This window comes from Falco rusticolus, chromosome 2, assembly GCF_015220075.1.
Source record: "Falco rusticolus isolate bFalRus1 chromosome 2, bFalRus1.pri, whole genome shotgun sequence".
Taxonomy (NCBI): domain Eukaryota; kingdom Metazoa; phylum Chordata; class Aves; order Falconiformes; family Falconidae; genus Falco; species Falco rusticolus.
Genome location: NC_051188.1, coordinates 27425052 through 27440015, shown reverse-complemented (window position 1 = coordinate 27440015; position 14964 = coordinate 27425052). Strand labels below are relative to the sequence as shown.

The 14964-nt window shown below is 39.4% G+C and overlaps 1 protein-coding gene across 1 annotated transcript in view; it reads left to right on the top strand.

Annotated features, from left to right (window-relative positions):
* TRPC4 (transient receptor potential cation channel subfamily C member 4) overlaps window positions 1–14964 on the top strand; it is a 162104-nt gene that overhangs the window by 116225 nt on the left and 30915 nt on the right. Inside the window, exon 4 of the mRNA XM_037378463.1 lies at window positions 3531–3867. Within this exon, the coding sequence (XP_037234360.1) occupies window positions 3531–3867 (337 nt within the window). The remainder of the gene's footprint in view (window positions 1–3530; window positions 3868–14964) is intronic.

Genomic DNA, 14964 nt, shown 5'->3' with positions numbered 1-14964 from the left:
AGCTTTCTCCTATAGTCAGAGGATCTAATCAGTGCTAAAACTGTTCTGTCACAGTCATAATTTGAAGAAAAGTATTAGGTAATTTCTTCAAAAATTATAATTTATAAAATTGACTCTTTGGTGCCTGGGATTTGAAGATTTTCTGCACTTACTGAAAAACTTCCTGTGCCTCAGAAAGCAATCCTTATCTTTTAACACATCGTACCGTAGCGATGCAGTTACAACACAACAAAATCTACATGGGTATTAGGAGACAAGAAACAATTTTTCAAGCCTGCTCAGAAACGCTTTCTGTATTAACACTGAAAGTTTTGCATATTTATCTGTTTAAGGTTTAGAACTGAGCAGCTACTGCCCACCCGTTGTGGAGCATCCTCCACATTGTGCAGTCAACAAGCATCAGCTCATGGCATGAGGTAACTCTGTGTTAGTTCTGGTCTGCCTAGCCCCAGGACAGCCCAGTATGTGATGGACATTGGAAAAAAACCCCTTTTTTTTACCTAATTTCCTCCACATTACAGCAAGGGAAATTCATTCTTTTTTATCCATGCTTGGCAAGGAGTAGGCCCCCTACATCTACCCCCAGCCTTTGCTAGCCGCTGGAAATTGTTCCTTCACCTGGGTCCTCCACACCGTGCGAGCAGCCCAAAGGTCTTGAGAAACAGGACACAGGAAAGACTTGGGAACCGATTACTTTTAAGTGAGAGGGTATGTAATGGGAAGATATTGTGAAGAAGAGGAAACAAACATGGATCTGGCACACTCTGGGGCAAAGAAAGGAAAATATTTTATTCAGGAATTAGTCCATGAGTTATACTTTTTCACTAGTCAAGTAAAGCACTAATCTGTGCCTACCCAAGCAAACTGAGGTGAAAAATTTTGTGGGAAGACCCCTGTTAAAAACCTGGCAAAAACATAACTTTGAAACCATCTGCTCTGACCGCATACAGTATTATTCCAGACATTTCTATCTTGAAACAAACACCCTGAAACCTTGCAAATGCATTTTTCCTAACGGAAGAGAACAGTCTGTTACTCTTCTTGAAGGCTATTTTCAAGATGCTTATGGTATGAGTAAATTTTCTTGTCTTTCACAACAGTCAGAGACAGCTTCAGCACTGGTGTATGGTAGCAAATACGTCTCTGCTAAGGACATTGGCATTTCATTAACAAACACCAGGTTTGAAGTTGGCTCAGGTTAACATTTCTGACAAGATCCAGACATATATAGAAAGATGTGTACTGACTCTTGTTTCATTCCAAACTAAGTATTTCTTTTTTTTTACCAGTAGTAATCCCTATGATTTAGGAAACTATTTGAGAAGGTACATATTATTCATCCCCAAGGGAACTTGGCACCTGTATTTATAAGTATTATCAAACTAAAGTAAAATCTCAAACTAGGTGCATGTGATTACAGTTCAAATCTGAAATTACTTGGTGTAAATTAAAAATGTTATTATTTAATAAGTAAAGAAGTTTCTGCATAGCTTTCTTAAGTCTTCAGCTAATGATTTAATCCAATGTATTTATATATGCATATGTGTACCTGTATTTGGTTTGCCTGGCGATGTTTTGGTGGAGGTAGCTTCTGTGAGAAGCTGCTAGAAGCTTCCCCCATGTCCCACAGAGCCAATGCCTGCCAGCTCCAAGACAGACCCACCGCTGGCCAAGACTGAGCCCATCTGTGGTGGTGGTAGTGCCTCTGGGATAGTGTATTTAAGAAGGGGGGGGGGGGGAAGAACCCCAACATCTTCAGCCAGAACAGAGGAGTGAGAATACGTGAGAGCAACATCGCTGCAGCCCCCCAGGCTAGTACAGCAGGGGCAGGGGCACTCCAGGCACCACAGCAGAGGTTCACTGGCAGCCCATGGTGAAGCCCACGGCAGGCAGGCTGTGCACTGTAGCCCATGGAGGACCCAGCACTGGAGCAGGCAGATGCCCCAAGGAGGCTGTGACCCGTGGGCAGCCCTCGCTGGAGCAACTCCTGGCAGGGCCTGTGGCCCCGCGGGGAGAGGAGCCCGGGCTGGGGCAGGTTTGTTGGTGGGGCTGGGGACCACACCAGAGCAGCTCATGAAGAACTGCAGCCCATGGGAAGGACCCATGTTGGAGAAGTTTGAGGAGGACTTCTCCTGTGGGAGGGATCCTACGCTGGGGCAGCGGGGGAATGTGAGGAGCCTCCCCCTGAGGAGGAAGGAGCAGCAGAGATAGTGTGTGATGGACTGACTGCAGGCCCATTGCCTGTCCCCTGCACCACTAAGGGGAAGGAGATAGAGAAATCGAGGAGTGAGGTTAAGCCTGAGAAGAAGGGAAGGGTGGGGGGGAAGGCATTTTAATATTTGCTTTTATTTCTCATTAGCCTACTCTGGTAATAATTTTTTTCCAAGTCTTGTATCTTTTGCCTATAACAGTAATAGCCGAGTAATCTCCCCATCCTTATCTCAGTCCATGAGCCTTTTGTTATATTATCTTTCCACTGTCCATCTGATGTCAGGGAGTGATAAAGTGGCTTGATGGGCACCTGGCACGCCAAGGTCAACCCACCACAACAACATAAGGAAAATGCTCCTCTATTTTTTTCTTTTTCTTTTTTTTTTTTTTTTTAAAACAAAATGCAACAATTCTGGTTCTCTTTGATGCATATGTTGCTTCTATTCCTTATCTCTTACATCAATTCTAGCATGTTGCTAATCTGTGTCCCCTTTATAAAAGAAAACATTGGGAAGTGATCAAATAAAAATAGGACATAAACCCCTGGAATATACTTAAAGCTTCTTTAGAAAGCTATCTGAAAAATATTAAATTTTACTGGATTGGGGGGGGGGGCTGTGCCAATTCAATATTTAGAATAATATTTTAAAAACTCAAATACCAGCATGGAGAACAGACAGACCATAAAATATTGCACGGTATAGGAATATATCCCAACAAGGATTAGTGAAACACTGGAGAATGCTCGTGCATAGCTCATATTGTGCAAGCATTATGTAATGTATCTGTAAGAGTTTTGTCAGTATAAAAGCACGTGAGCCTGATTTTTAGGGAATTAGCAGGGAACATACTGAGAATAGCTTTTCATGGCTGTGGAGTTCTTTCATTGTTTACAGAGCTCAGTCATGCTTCTCCTTTTCATAGTTACTTCCATCTCTTGTTCTGTGAATTCCCCACAAATGTTGCTGGTTGAATAATGGAAGTATTTGTGAACTTGTTTTTCAGTTTGAAATCAGCTTTTGAGGTGCATGTGTTTTACAGTCTGTTGGCTCCTTGTTTACTCGACCAACAGGGAAGTCAGTCTTTATTGTGAAAAGAGAATTTTGATGGCTTTGTGCTATACTTTTTGCATTGAAGGAAGGGCAGGCTGACCCAGCCCTGTCTTACTGGTATTATCAGTATGAGTGGGCTTGCACAGGCTGTGGATTTTTCTTTTTAATTTCTAGCCAAAAGTTACTTACCATAACTTAAATAGCATGGAAATGACTTTACAGAGATAACAAGAAACTAACTGTCTTCCTTTCTTCTTCTCTCTGTAGTTTGTTGCTCAGCCCAACTGCCAGCAGCTGCTCGCATCCCGCTGGTACGACGAGTTCCCTGGATGGAGAAGGCGACACTGGGCTGTGAAAATGTTGACATGTGTTGTGATAGGACTCCTTTTCCCGGTGTTCTCTGTGTGCTACCTGATAGCTCCCAAAAGCCCATTAGGGCTGTTCATCAGAAAGCCATTTATCAAATTTATCTGCCACACTGCATCCTACTTGACTTTTCTGTTCCTGCTGTTGCTTGCCTCTCAGCACATTGACAGGTCAGACTTGAGCATGCAGGGACCACCACCAACCATCGTCGAGTGGATGATATTACCGTGGGTCCTGGGTAAATGTATTACTAAAGAAAATACAGTCAAAAGTGTTTTGACCCCTGCAGTTTTGCCAAGCATTCCTGGATCAGGAAGATACAGTAGAGAGTTCTGTCATGAGTCACTGACCTACCAAAACAGGCAAATAGTCCATCTTCTGCAATACCTAGCAAGAGTAGTACACAACTTGGGAAGAGTTTAAAAATCCAAAGTGTCACCACCTGTTGTATTACAGTGAGCCAAAAAAAAAAGCAATTGGGGGTTCCTTCCTTTGAGTAAGCAGTGCCTTGAAACATATATGTTGATATTCTTTTTGATATCTATTTTCTCCAGGCCAGAAATTGTTCTGGTTCTTCTAAGAGTCCATTTTTTCTGTTTGTTAGTCTACTTCTAAAAAAGGGTCCCTTTGCCACAATAATGATTTTTCATGTATTAGAATGAAACAAAGTGTCATTTCTGGAGCGTTATCACTAACCTTAGTTACCTAAAGTATGCTTCTTTCTAATATGACAGATCCACCTATTGCAAATAGAGCTGACCAGGATTTTTGAGTATTTTCATTAAAATACACACGCAGAGTATTTTTTCGATGCAAAACCATTGATGTGAACTTTTCAGTCAACTTCAAACAAAATATTTTACATCAGAATATGGATGTAAGTACGGATGCAGGAAAATCCCCCAGCACTTTTAAAATGGAAGAAAAGATTAACATTCTGTCCTGATAGTTAACAAAAATTTCAGTCTGGGATTACTGAAAGCCTACTTTGTGTGGGCCATGTTGGCCTTGAATGTCTTCCTGTGTGATTGCTCAGGCTGGTCATAGTGGACCATCCTAGGTGCTCCCTGCCTTTGCACATCTACCCTGCTAGATGGTGTGTCTCTTGGTGTGCCATGGTCTCTTTCCTGTCTCCTGTTTTAGGAACCAATACAAGTTGGACCAAGTCAAGCCAAATATACTTGGTCTTGACTGAAATGAAATTGTAGGAGGAGGGACTTAGTAGCCTTAACTGCAAGAATTTAAGTTTGATAATTTAAATTGTCACCACCTAGACAAGTTAATGCACAAACTTTTCTGAAATGTTTTGGTCAGGCTTTGATACTGTTACTTCTCTGTTAAGATTCTGTTTCTCTTTGCTTTTTCAACTTTTCCCAAACACCTGGCTTTTTTTAGAGCAACCAAACTAACAAGGCTTTTGGTATAATCGATCGTGTACAATTTACAATGCAGTGTTGAATTTATAGTACACTAATTAGCAGTGCCTAATACTCCAGAGAAGAATGAGTCAGTGGCTTTTCCTCTGTATGTTCCTTGGTAGAGCACTGGGGGAAGCAGGAGGCATGGTTACATCTGCCTTTCACTTAAGAAAACAAGCATGCGTGACTGAAAACCCTGTGTACACTCACTTGTTGGGAACCTCTCAGAAGGACCTGGCTTCCACAGATTAACTGCTTTCTGAGATTTCCCCCATGATAGCACAGCATAAAAGAGACCTCATCATCAGCCTTCACTGTAAGATGTGCTATCCTTTGCTGGGTAGATATTGCTACTGTTATGAAAAAGCCAATACCTAGTGTTATTGCAAAGGAAGTAATCAATCTGGTGGGCTGCTTAAAACGACATTTCCTACAGACGAGTCAGACTAACTTCAGTGGGTGAGATTCACATATAAATATTTAAAAAAATTTCCTCCAGTAAATTTTCCCAGTTTTGTACCCTCAAGAAATCAGAAACCAATATAAAACTGATTACTTTGATACATTAGTTCCTTAGAAATAAATGCTGCAATGCTGAAGGGAAGCAAGGGGCTCTTCTGTGCTGTCCCATGCCCAAAGGAGATATTAGTACATTTTCTGTCTGGCCTTCCAAAATAGCAGGTGTTCAGTGTCTGTCCAGTTTTCACAGTATCATGAGGCTGAAGGATGCCAAGAACAAATGCATAGCTGTCACATAGACCTTGACATGCCAAAGTGGGGTTTATTATTAACCTGTCTTTTTGAAGAAAGAAATTAAAGCCCAGAGAAAAAGGCACAATTTGAGAGGGGCAAGAGATAACAGTTTCAGCTAAAGGCAGTTCTAAAATTGTGGTGACTAACTCCTCTCCAGAAAACATGCAGTGGGAAGAGGAAGAATCTCCATTTCCCTCAACCTCTGACACTGTTGTTTACTTAGGAAAGGGGTTAAGTAACTCATCATCCCAAAATACTTGTTTGAAGAAGCCATTGACCCTGATAATTATGACTGTCAAGATGACTATAATTTTTAAAAGCAGCATTAATATTTGAAGTATATGGCCAGATAATGCCAGTACTGTCTGTGCTGAATAAACCCTACTTCTGCAAGCAGTACAGCTTAAGTCAAGGGAACTGCTTGCATAAACAGGTATTCATGAGCATGAATAGAGATCAGTAGTTAGACACCATGTGGTCAAATAGGTTATGGTTAATCTAGACTGTAATCTTCAGAGAAACTGTGCCTTCCAAAATCTCTTGCATCTAAACCTATGTATTTTATACACTAATGTCTAAGTAGTTCGTAACTAGTGGTTTCCTCTAGTTCCAGTTTCAGGCTTGCTGGATTCAGCTTTCAGGACTGTGGTTGCTGCAGTGCCTTAGCCCATCCAAATAGTAAGGCCCCAGATTCACTCATCGTAATCTCAAGCAATTCATTAGGGACCCAAGTTCTGCCTGTCATTGAAGGATACAGACACACATCTCCACAGGACATAACGCCTCACAGCATATGATGAACACGTCTATTCCCACTTTTTTTTTTTTCTAAAATGAAGTTATTCCAAGGCAGAACCTAGTTTTCATATTCATATACATACAAACTGTGGCCTAGTAATCTTTTAATAAACTAAACAATTTTATTTAGTCCTTGTCTATAAGGAAAGTTAGTTTCCAGGTGACAATTTAGTCTGTCATCTCATCTCTTCAAACTATACACTTATGCAGTATCCTTAAAAAGAGTAAATGCTTCACTCTTGAATTACACAGGTGAGCCTAAATCTGAAGTACATAGGTATATCTTTGCATTTTCTGGATGTCGATGAAAAACATGGATATCTGAGACAAAACTACTGTGGCTTTAGTGTTGTAATTTTTCTCTGAAATTGGAAACATGACCAAGTAAACCCTTTCCCCAGAGCAAAGGTTATCCTGGAGGAGCATGTCAAAACTATTAACATTTTAAACAATAGAATTTATTATTTGTCATCCTCTTAATTCAAATAGCTCTGCAGTCGGTTTTCAATTTAAGAGTTATCTCCCTTAAAATGAAGGCAGGAAGAGCAGCTTTCCTTTCCAGGCTTCTCATCAACATGAATTTCATAAAACTTTAAAAGTTTCAACATGGTCTGTAACAATCTAGGTGCTCCAACGATCAAATAGTAATTAGCATTTGCCTACTACTACGTAATAGAAGGCTGAATGTGCATAATTAGAACATATTAAAAGTGTCACTAGAGTAGGAGGCTCAGAGGAAAAAACTGTATTGGGCTACATTTCCATGGAGACTATCGATTTTACATTTAAAAAGTCTCTTAAGGAAACTTCTGTATTAATTTTGTCTTTTACATGATTAGATGATTACACAAGTGGTGTTACAGTATGCGGTGATTATCTGTGGAACAAGAAGTCAGTATAACAAGGCTAATGTTACAGCTTTAAGAAGCAATTGTGGAGAAATCTTTTGGTAAGAAGAGTCAGAACCTCCTTTCTTTTCATTTAAGCAAATAAGAACAAGCTTTTACTGGTAGGAAAAATTAATTTTGTTCTTGTTAGCTATTGATTCAGGTCTCCCAGGCATGCCAGATACTTCACACTGCAGAAACAGGCCTGTTTCCTAAACTTGAGAATCCATCACCACTGAAAAAAAGGACAGGAAAAACAAGAATCCCATCTTGTGGAAAAAAGTGAGGAAGAACAATATTTTCCATCATCAAATTCCCCATCCAGCTGCTGAGTGGCCTCCCTCTGAGCATAACAGTGATGCAAAGGGGAAATCAGATCAGACCCAGCCTCACCCTCTGTGTGTTTTGGCTGCAGCTCACCTAAGGATCATATTGATCCCTACAGACTTGTCATACCTGTTCTGCCCTAAACCCTAGCTTAAAACCTAGCAGCGACCATGATAACTGTCCTCATGGTGGGCATTTGGCTCACCAGGAACGCTATGAAATTCAGAGTAGAAAGCCAACAACCAGACAAACTTAGTGCTTAGTAGATGTTGTTAAAAAGCTCCCTGCCAGTTTTTCAGGGTGGCTGCAGCAAAAATAACATTTTTAGGCAAATTTGTTTTGATGAGTTTTTTGCTCTTTTATGGACATCTTTAAATGTTCATCGTAATTATGTTGTTCAGAATACTGCCTGGAGCAGGAATGCAGCCTTACTGGATCTCTTTAACAATGTGTTCCTCATCCTTTCTGTCAGGGTGGTTTATGCTATTGGAGTACGTGAATCTATAGAGAATGTGGGTGTTTGGGAACTGTGCAAACTGCAGGCATTTGTGGTCAGCAAACTGCTGGTGGGAGGTATGGGAGTGTACAGTCTTGTCGGTACTTAGCACAATGTATATCCAAACCAATGGTACAGCATGACACTTCAGATGAAGTGAACTTAGAGGTGGCAAGTACACTGTGCATCATCTTCTAAATTTGGTCAAGAAAGCGTTGTGTAAAATACGAAACAGTTGGTACAAATCAACATGTTCCAGGGAGCAGATATAAAGGATATTATGGCCATTGAGCTGAACCAGTACATAACCAGTAGTGACAAATAAAGTGCGGAAGAGAAAAATTATCCCAGACAAAGCTGGAACACAACTTCAGTCATAAAGAAGGATAGTGCACATCATGACCAGTCAACGCCATCTAGTCCAAACAACTTCTCTACATGGGCTAACTGCAAAGACAGATCAGATTGCTAAGATTCTTGTCCAGTCAAATCTTGAATTTTCTCCAGGGACCAATATTCCACCACCTCTCATCAACCTGTGCCTGTGTCTAGCAACTGGTAAACATTTTTCCTGGTATAAGCTGTAATATCCCATGCCACAACATTACCTCTTGTCCTTCCAATGTGCACCTCTAGGACAAGTCTGACTCCAATTATTTGTCAGCAACGATTTTGTTAGTGAATTACAGCAGTAATATCCCCCCATTAATGTTCTCTTTTCGAGGCTGAACAGATTCAGCTCCCTCAGCCTCTTCTTGTACGTCATGTGGTCCAGCCCCCAGTCAGCTTGATGGCCTTCCACCGGTTTCACTTCAGTCAGCTAATATCTATTTTCTGTTGGGGATCCCAAAACTGGACCCATTAATGAAATTATTTATCTAAACATCAGAAGAGCCACTTCTTGTCAGGACTGCATGAATCTTGACGCAATAGGACCTTTTACTCAGTTACTTGTAGGTTTACCAGGTTTTACATATTTTAAGATGAACATTTTCTGTGTAGATGATTGTATTTTATTCTTTGCTTATTTGTGGTGTTGGCTGATATGTGGCTTTTTTTTAATGTAAGATTTAATATAGAATCGTCTTGCCATTTGCAAAACTGAGCAGATGAAAAATATCTTATTGTCAGTATGATAAAAAAGTCAGTAGACTTTTCCTTTGTGAAAACATTTTAAATGGTGCCACAATCTCCAGTTAAATATGAGTAGCCATATGTATTATTGGGTATTCTAGTAAAAATCTATACTAAATTTGAAAAAAAAATCTGTAAATGTGTCTCCATCAAAAATGGAGCTACAGACTGTGCTTTGGTTCCTAAATCCCATCCAGTGTCACAATCAGCCTTAACGAGTGGCTCCTAGTCACAGGGGCAGAGGTGTGAACCCTGGACAAGGATACCCTTGAATTTAGCAAACCTAGAAGCTTTTGATTTATCTTGTCTTCAAATCCTTTCCTTAGTCATTCAGGATGAGATGCAGTTTAGACTAGGTGGAGCAGTGCTCTGCCTATCCTTACTGGCCTTTTACAGTGTTTAAATAGAGTACAGAAAATAAAGGGAGTTCTCTTCCTTAACAATGACTGCCTGAATGTTCATTTTACTTACACTTACATTAGGTATGGAAAACTTCCCTCCCACAGGCAATGCCTTAAAACTGCAAACAAGGACTCTGCTTTTACAAGATAATATAAAATAATCATATATATAGACAAGTATCCAATGCAATTAGATGTTTTCCTGCAGTCACAATAGTTTGCTGATGGAAGCAGGTTTTGGCAGGATCCTGACTCTTTGGACTTCGGTTCTGTTTTTAGTTGAGTACCATTGTGCTTGCTCCTCCAGCTTTCAAATATTTCACATAAACAAACGTTTCAAATAAAATGTAAAATTTTAATTTTACAATCATATAGCTTGAGGATAGAGAAAAGGACTGCAGTGGGCGTGCAAAGCCTAGCTTCCTGGCAGGCACCCTGATTAAGGAGGCTAAAGATACCTGTTGGGTTTTTTGTCTTCTTTAATTCTCCCTCCTTAAGTTTCCCTTTCTTCCGTTTTTAGCAGGAGTGGTGAATGTTTCACCCCCACACTGTTGTCCCTACCCTAGTACTGACCTGGGACAGAGGTTCAGTCTTCCCTCAGGATGATAAAAGGCAGGTTTCCTGTTCCCTGTGCAAGAATTCTATCCGTAAAGCTGCAGTGCCAAACATTCACACTACTCTTAGGGGGTATAGTTTAAGCATTTCAGGAAAGGAAGGTGTTTTGGACACTGAAACTCAGTTTCATAGCTAACTGAAGCCCTGAGATACGCATCTTAGTGCTGGTGATACGCGGTGTTTGAGACTCGTTCCTCTTTCCAGTTCCTGCAGTTCCTCTTGTCTGGGTGGTCTTAGTACTCAGTATTCATAGGCTGTGCACCTCAGCTAGGCACTTGAAACTCAAAGTGAGCATAAAATACAATTTATGGGGTATTCAGGTCTCTTGCATGGTGAATTTTACTTTCAGTACTGCATACTTAATTTAGACATTGAGTCACTGAATATTTCAATGACTAAACCCCTTTACAGGACTGGGCTCCCAAATATGAAGTTTAAATCCTCAGTATTAAGATGCTCAACTCCTTATGTTAATAGGAGAGAAGGGGATGAGCAGTTTTCTACATCCCTAAATATCCACTTCTGCCCTTGCCTATTGCTGTATGTATGGTGCCAAGCTGGTCTGTGCAGGACTTGGAGCTTTTGAGCAATGCTGTAAAGACCTTTCTGTGTTTCATAGACAAGCTCTACATTAATTTATTGTGCCTGCAAGTCTTGTATCCCTTTATGGATCTAAGCCGTGCATGCTTGAAAACTGTATTTTATACTATTAACTACCTGGTAAGACTGTCTTCACTATATTATTCTAGCAACACTGAGACAATATTGTAAGTGCTGGCAAAGATAAGGGCCATGCAGATGTTTGGAGATACAACACTTTAATATTAGATTGCAGTCCCGTACATGTTGGATACATATTACTTTATAAATTAAGACTGACTGTGGTAATAGATAGGGTATAAGCCTTGCTCCTTACCCTCTCCACAATATTTTTGTGAAAGCAAGAAACTGTTTTATGTATTAGATCAATTTTGATAAATATATGCCACAAAGAGTTCCAATGAAGCTGTGGGGATTAAAGGATAATGAGTAAAATTATGTATGCTCCACTCCTCATGTTAACCTCTTGAGCTTAATAGGGATTTACAAGCAGTACATGAGGATATACTTTTTCTTTAAAAAGATTTATAGGCTCTTATGCAAAAGTACCTGAGAGAATAGACCAATACTTTTGGCTGGCTAAATTTCTGTCTACTTTAGTGCATTGTCATTACTGTAGAGCAGAGTTCAAAAGCAGAAATGTGCAGAATTTCTGTACTCTGCCTCCAATATATAGGTACCTGTACATAGCTCCTTACACAAAACTCAGGCATTTAGCAGGTTTGGTTTTATGAATTAGGAGGTTAAATCAAAGTAAACATAACGAAAGCAACTCAGGTGCCTACAAAGAGACACCTTGTCCTATTTTTTAAGTAGTATATACTTACAGAGAGGTTGTTTTCCTATGATAAATACTCTAAAGGAAACCTGTACCTCTTTTGGCAATGCATGAGGTGGCCAGCTTGGATACATAGGGTGTCTAAAATGATGCTAGAAACTTCTGTTTAAGCACATGATACATTAAAAAAATACAATATCTTTCTTGTTTCTCTAGATCATGACAACTACACATCGCTGTCTACAGTCCATTGGTGTGGAAGACTTAAATGCACAAACCTGAAATGGTTTGGATGAGCATCTTTGATTAATTTGAACTTTATCAACCCTACTAGCCAACTCATATTGAATATAACAGTCAATCCAGGGTTACAATTTATTTTTGCATACACTCCAGGACAGTAAACATTTTTTCTTGGCTTATACTCCTATTCATTACCCAAACCCTATTTTACAGAGGCAATAAAATAGAAGAAAAAGGGCCCATAATGTTAATATAGATGTAGTAAATTAAGTCTCCTTTAATCTTCCACTATGACAATGAACTGCAATTCATTTGCATTTCAGGACATTTTCCAAAGGAAATTCAAAAGAGTGCTTAAAAAAAAATATAATTAACTACTATTTAAATATATTAGCTTTTAGCATTTATAGGAGTACTATGCAAGTCAGACTTCTTGCTGTTCAAGTTATGAAAGAAAGTGTGTGGTCTAAGAATACTGGCTACTGTCCCTTCTAAAGATACTGGGTTAAGGGAACAGCTATCCCACTTACGTGGATGCCTTACTGCATAAATTCTGAAGGAACTGAACAATCTGATGCTATTGGACTAGGTGATGAAACTAAGCCATAAATATTTGAGGGACTATTCAATGCTGACTGTCCAAACTGTTTGCACCTGACATTCCACAGCGGGTGAAATACATATATAACGCCATAGTTCATAATGCTACGCCTAGACCAGTTTCATTGCTGATGGTCACTGTTTCTTAGAAATTATGCTTTTCCTTGAACACAAGAGTGAATTCACTTCTGGTCCTGAATACTCTGAGTTCTGATAGAGTATAGTTCATCCAAAAGACTCACATGCTCTATAATCCTTGCATTGTTCATTACCTTTTCACTGCACTTCAGAGGCATTACTAAACTCATCTTCACTGCTTCTGTGAGGGAAGGAGTTAAGTTCAATTGTACAGATAAGAAAGTGAAGATAAAGAGTGAATTGAGGTTAAATACTAAGTAGTCTCAGTGTTAAGTTGTGTGCACAGATAATTCAAACCAGCAATTCCCAGACTCAGCTTGCTTGAGTATAACCATATTGGGAAGAGAGCTGGGACATAGATTGTGCCCTTGGCCATGTCATTCCCAACTCTTTGCCTGACCTGACACAGGACGCGGACACTGTGCACAGTTCCTTTCCCAAACAGATATTTCCCTGTCTCCATGGGAAAGCAGAAGGCGTGTGTTTGGTTTTGTCCATGTTCCTTTGAAATGGCTGTCTTCTGTTAACAAAATATGCCCCAGAGATTCGGAGCCCCTGATTTATGCCAGGATGCCTCTTTGTTCTTCTTGTTACCTTCATATACCTTCAGCAGAGATCAGTTCATCAGCCCAGGTGTAAAACAAAAGAGATATTTCAGGCTTTATCAATGCTTACTGAATTCCCTGGAATGACTTAACTTTGCCTCAGAGAGCTGTATTAGCAGCTTGTCTCACTTCTTGTTGGATCTGTGAAGAACTCTAGATAGCATAGTAGAGCAAAGCTGAGTTTGTCAGTTAAATGGTTTCACAGTCCAGTGAAAATATGTTCTCCAAGAAACATACTAAAAGGTTGTTGTTTAACTTGGCATGCAGAGATTTGCCCTGAGGAACCTCTTGCTTCCCATCACTTAGTGGTAAGGAACAAAAATAGCACAGGGGAACTAACCTTTTGTGGGAAAGGTAAGGCCAAAATTAGCTAGGGATCCACAAATCTTTTAAAAAACAAAAATAGCTCAGGGTACTGACTTTCATATCTTTCTTTGACAAATCTCAAAATTATTATTTACAGTGAGACTTTAACCATAATTATAAACAACAAAAGGCAGTGTTGTGGAGATGGCATAATGTTTTTGTGAAGTTCCAAAGTTTCTGGAAAATTATTTTTGTGGTTGCTCAAGATTCAGTACAACATCCAAATTTAGGCAAGATGTGTCTCTTTTTTTTTTTTTCTCTGAAAGATTTATACACCTTTAAATGGAATTTATAAGGGATTTATTTATTTATTGTTTGTTTCTTTTGCATGGAAATGAGAGACGTTGCTTAGGAATAAAATTACAGATCTAGGTAGCTGCAAATTGGTAAAGGGTCAGTCCAAGATTTTTACATCTTAAAGTTACCTGCCAACCTGCACAAAAAGATACTGTATCTATCCCAAGGCTTTATCCAAAGGGACAGAAAACTCATAAGAGTATTGAGCTGCTGGACCTTGTCAAAGTCCCAATGTTTCCAATGTTTGCCAGTGGAGTCTTTATGAACAGAATAAGTATGTCCACATTTTTTAAACAGTATCTCAATGTCTAATATCCAAAGATTTCAAGACTAGAAGTACAGCTTCAAAATCTAAGTCTATAGGTAAGTACATAAAATAAAAGCTAGTCCTATCAGTGCATATGTATTGATTTATCTACAGATATAAAAATCTACACATTGATCATATGTAGTATGTGATACCCATTACTCAGTTCTTAAGGATTTTTTAAAAGTGTTATGAGGTAACTTTAATGAAAGATGTTTTTTTTCTAAGAAAATTCTTATTTTATTTCAGCACCTTTTGTTCTTCAATAAGAAGCATTTTAGTTTCTGTCTGTTTTCTTGCTTGGGTAAAATTTATTGTTACAATATGTAGGGTTTATTTTAGAAGAAAGAACTTTTTTCATCAATGTTCAGAACTGTTTACTGCAAGAAAGAAAATATATTTACCATACAGATTATTCCACCCCCCCACCCCCACCCCCCCCACCCCCCATATTTATCTGATATATTTTAGTCCCTTTTTTCCATCAGGCAAACTTGACTTCAGTCAAATGGTTGCATTGATCAGCTTGCATGTATAATACTTCACAGTGCTGTGTGAAACCTCTCCATGGT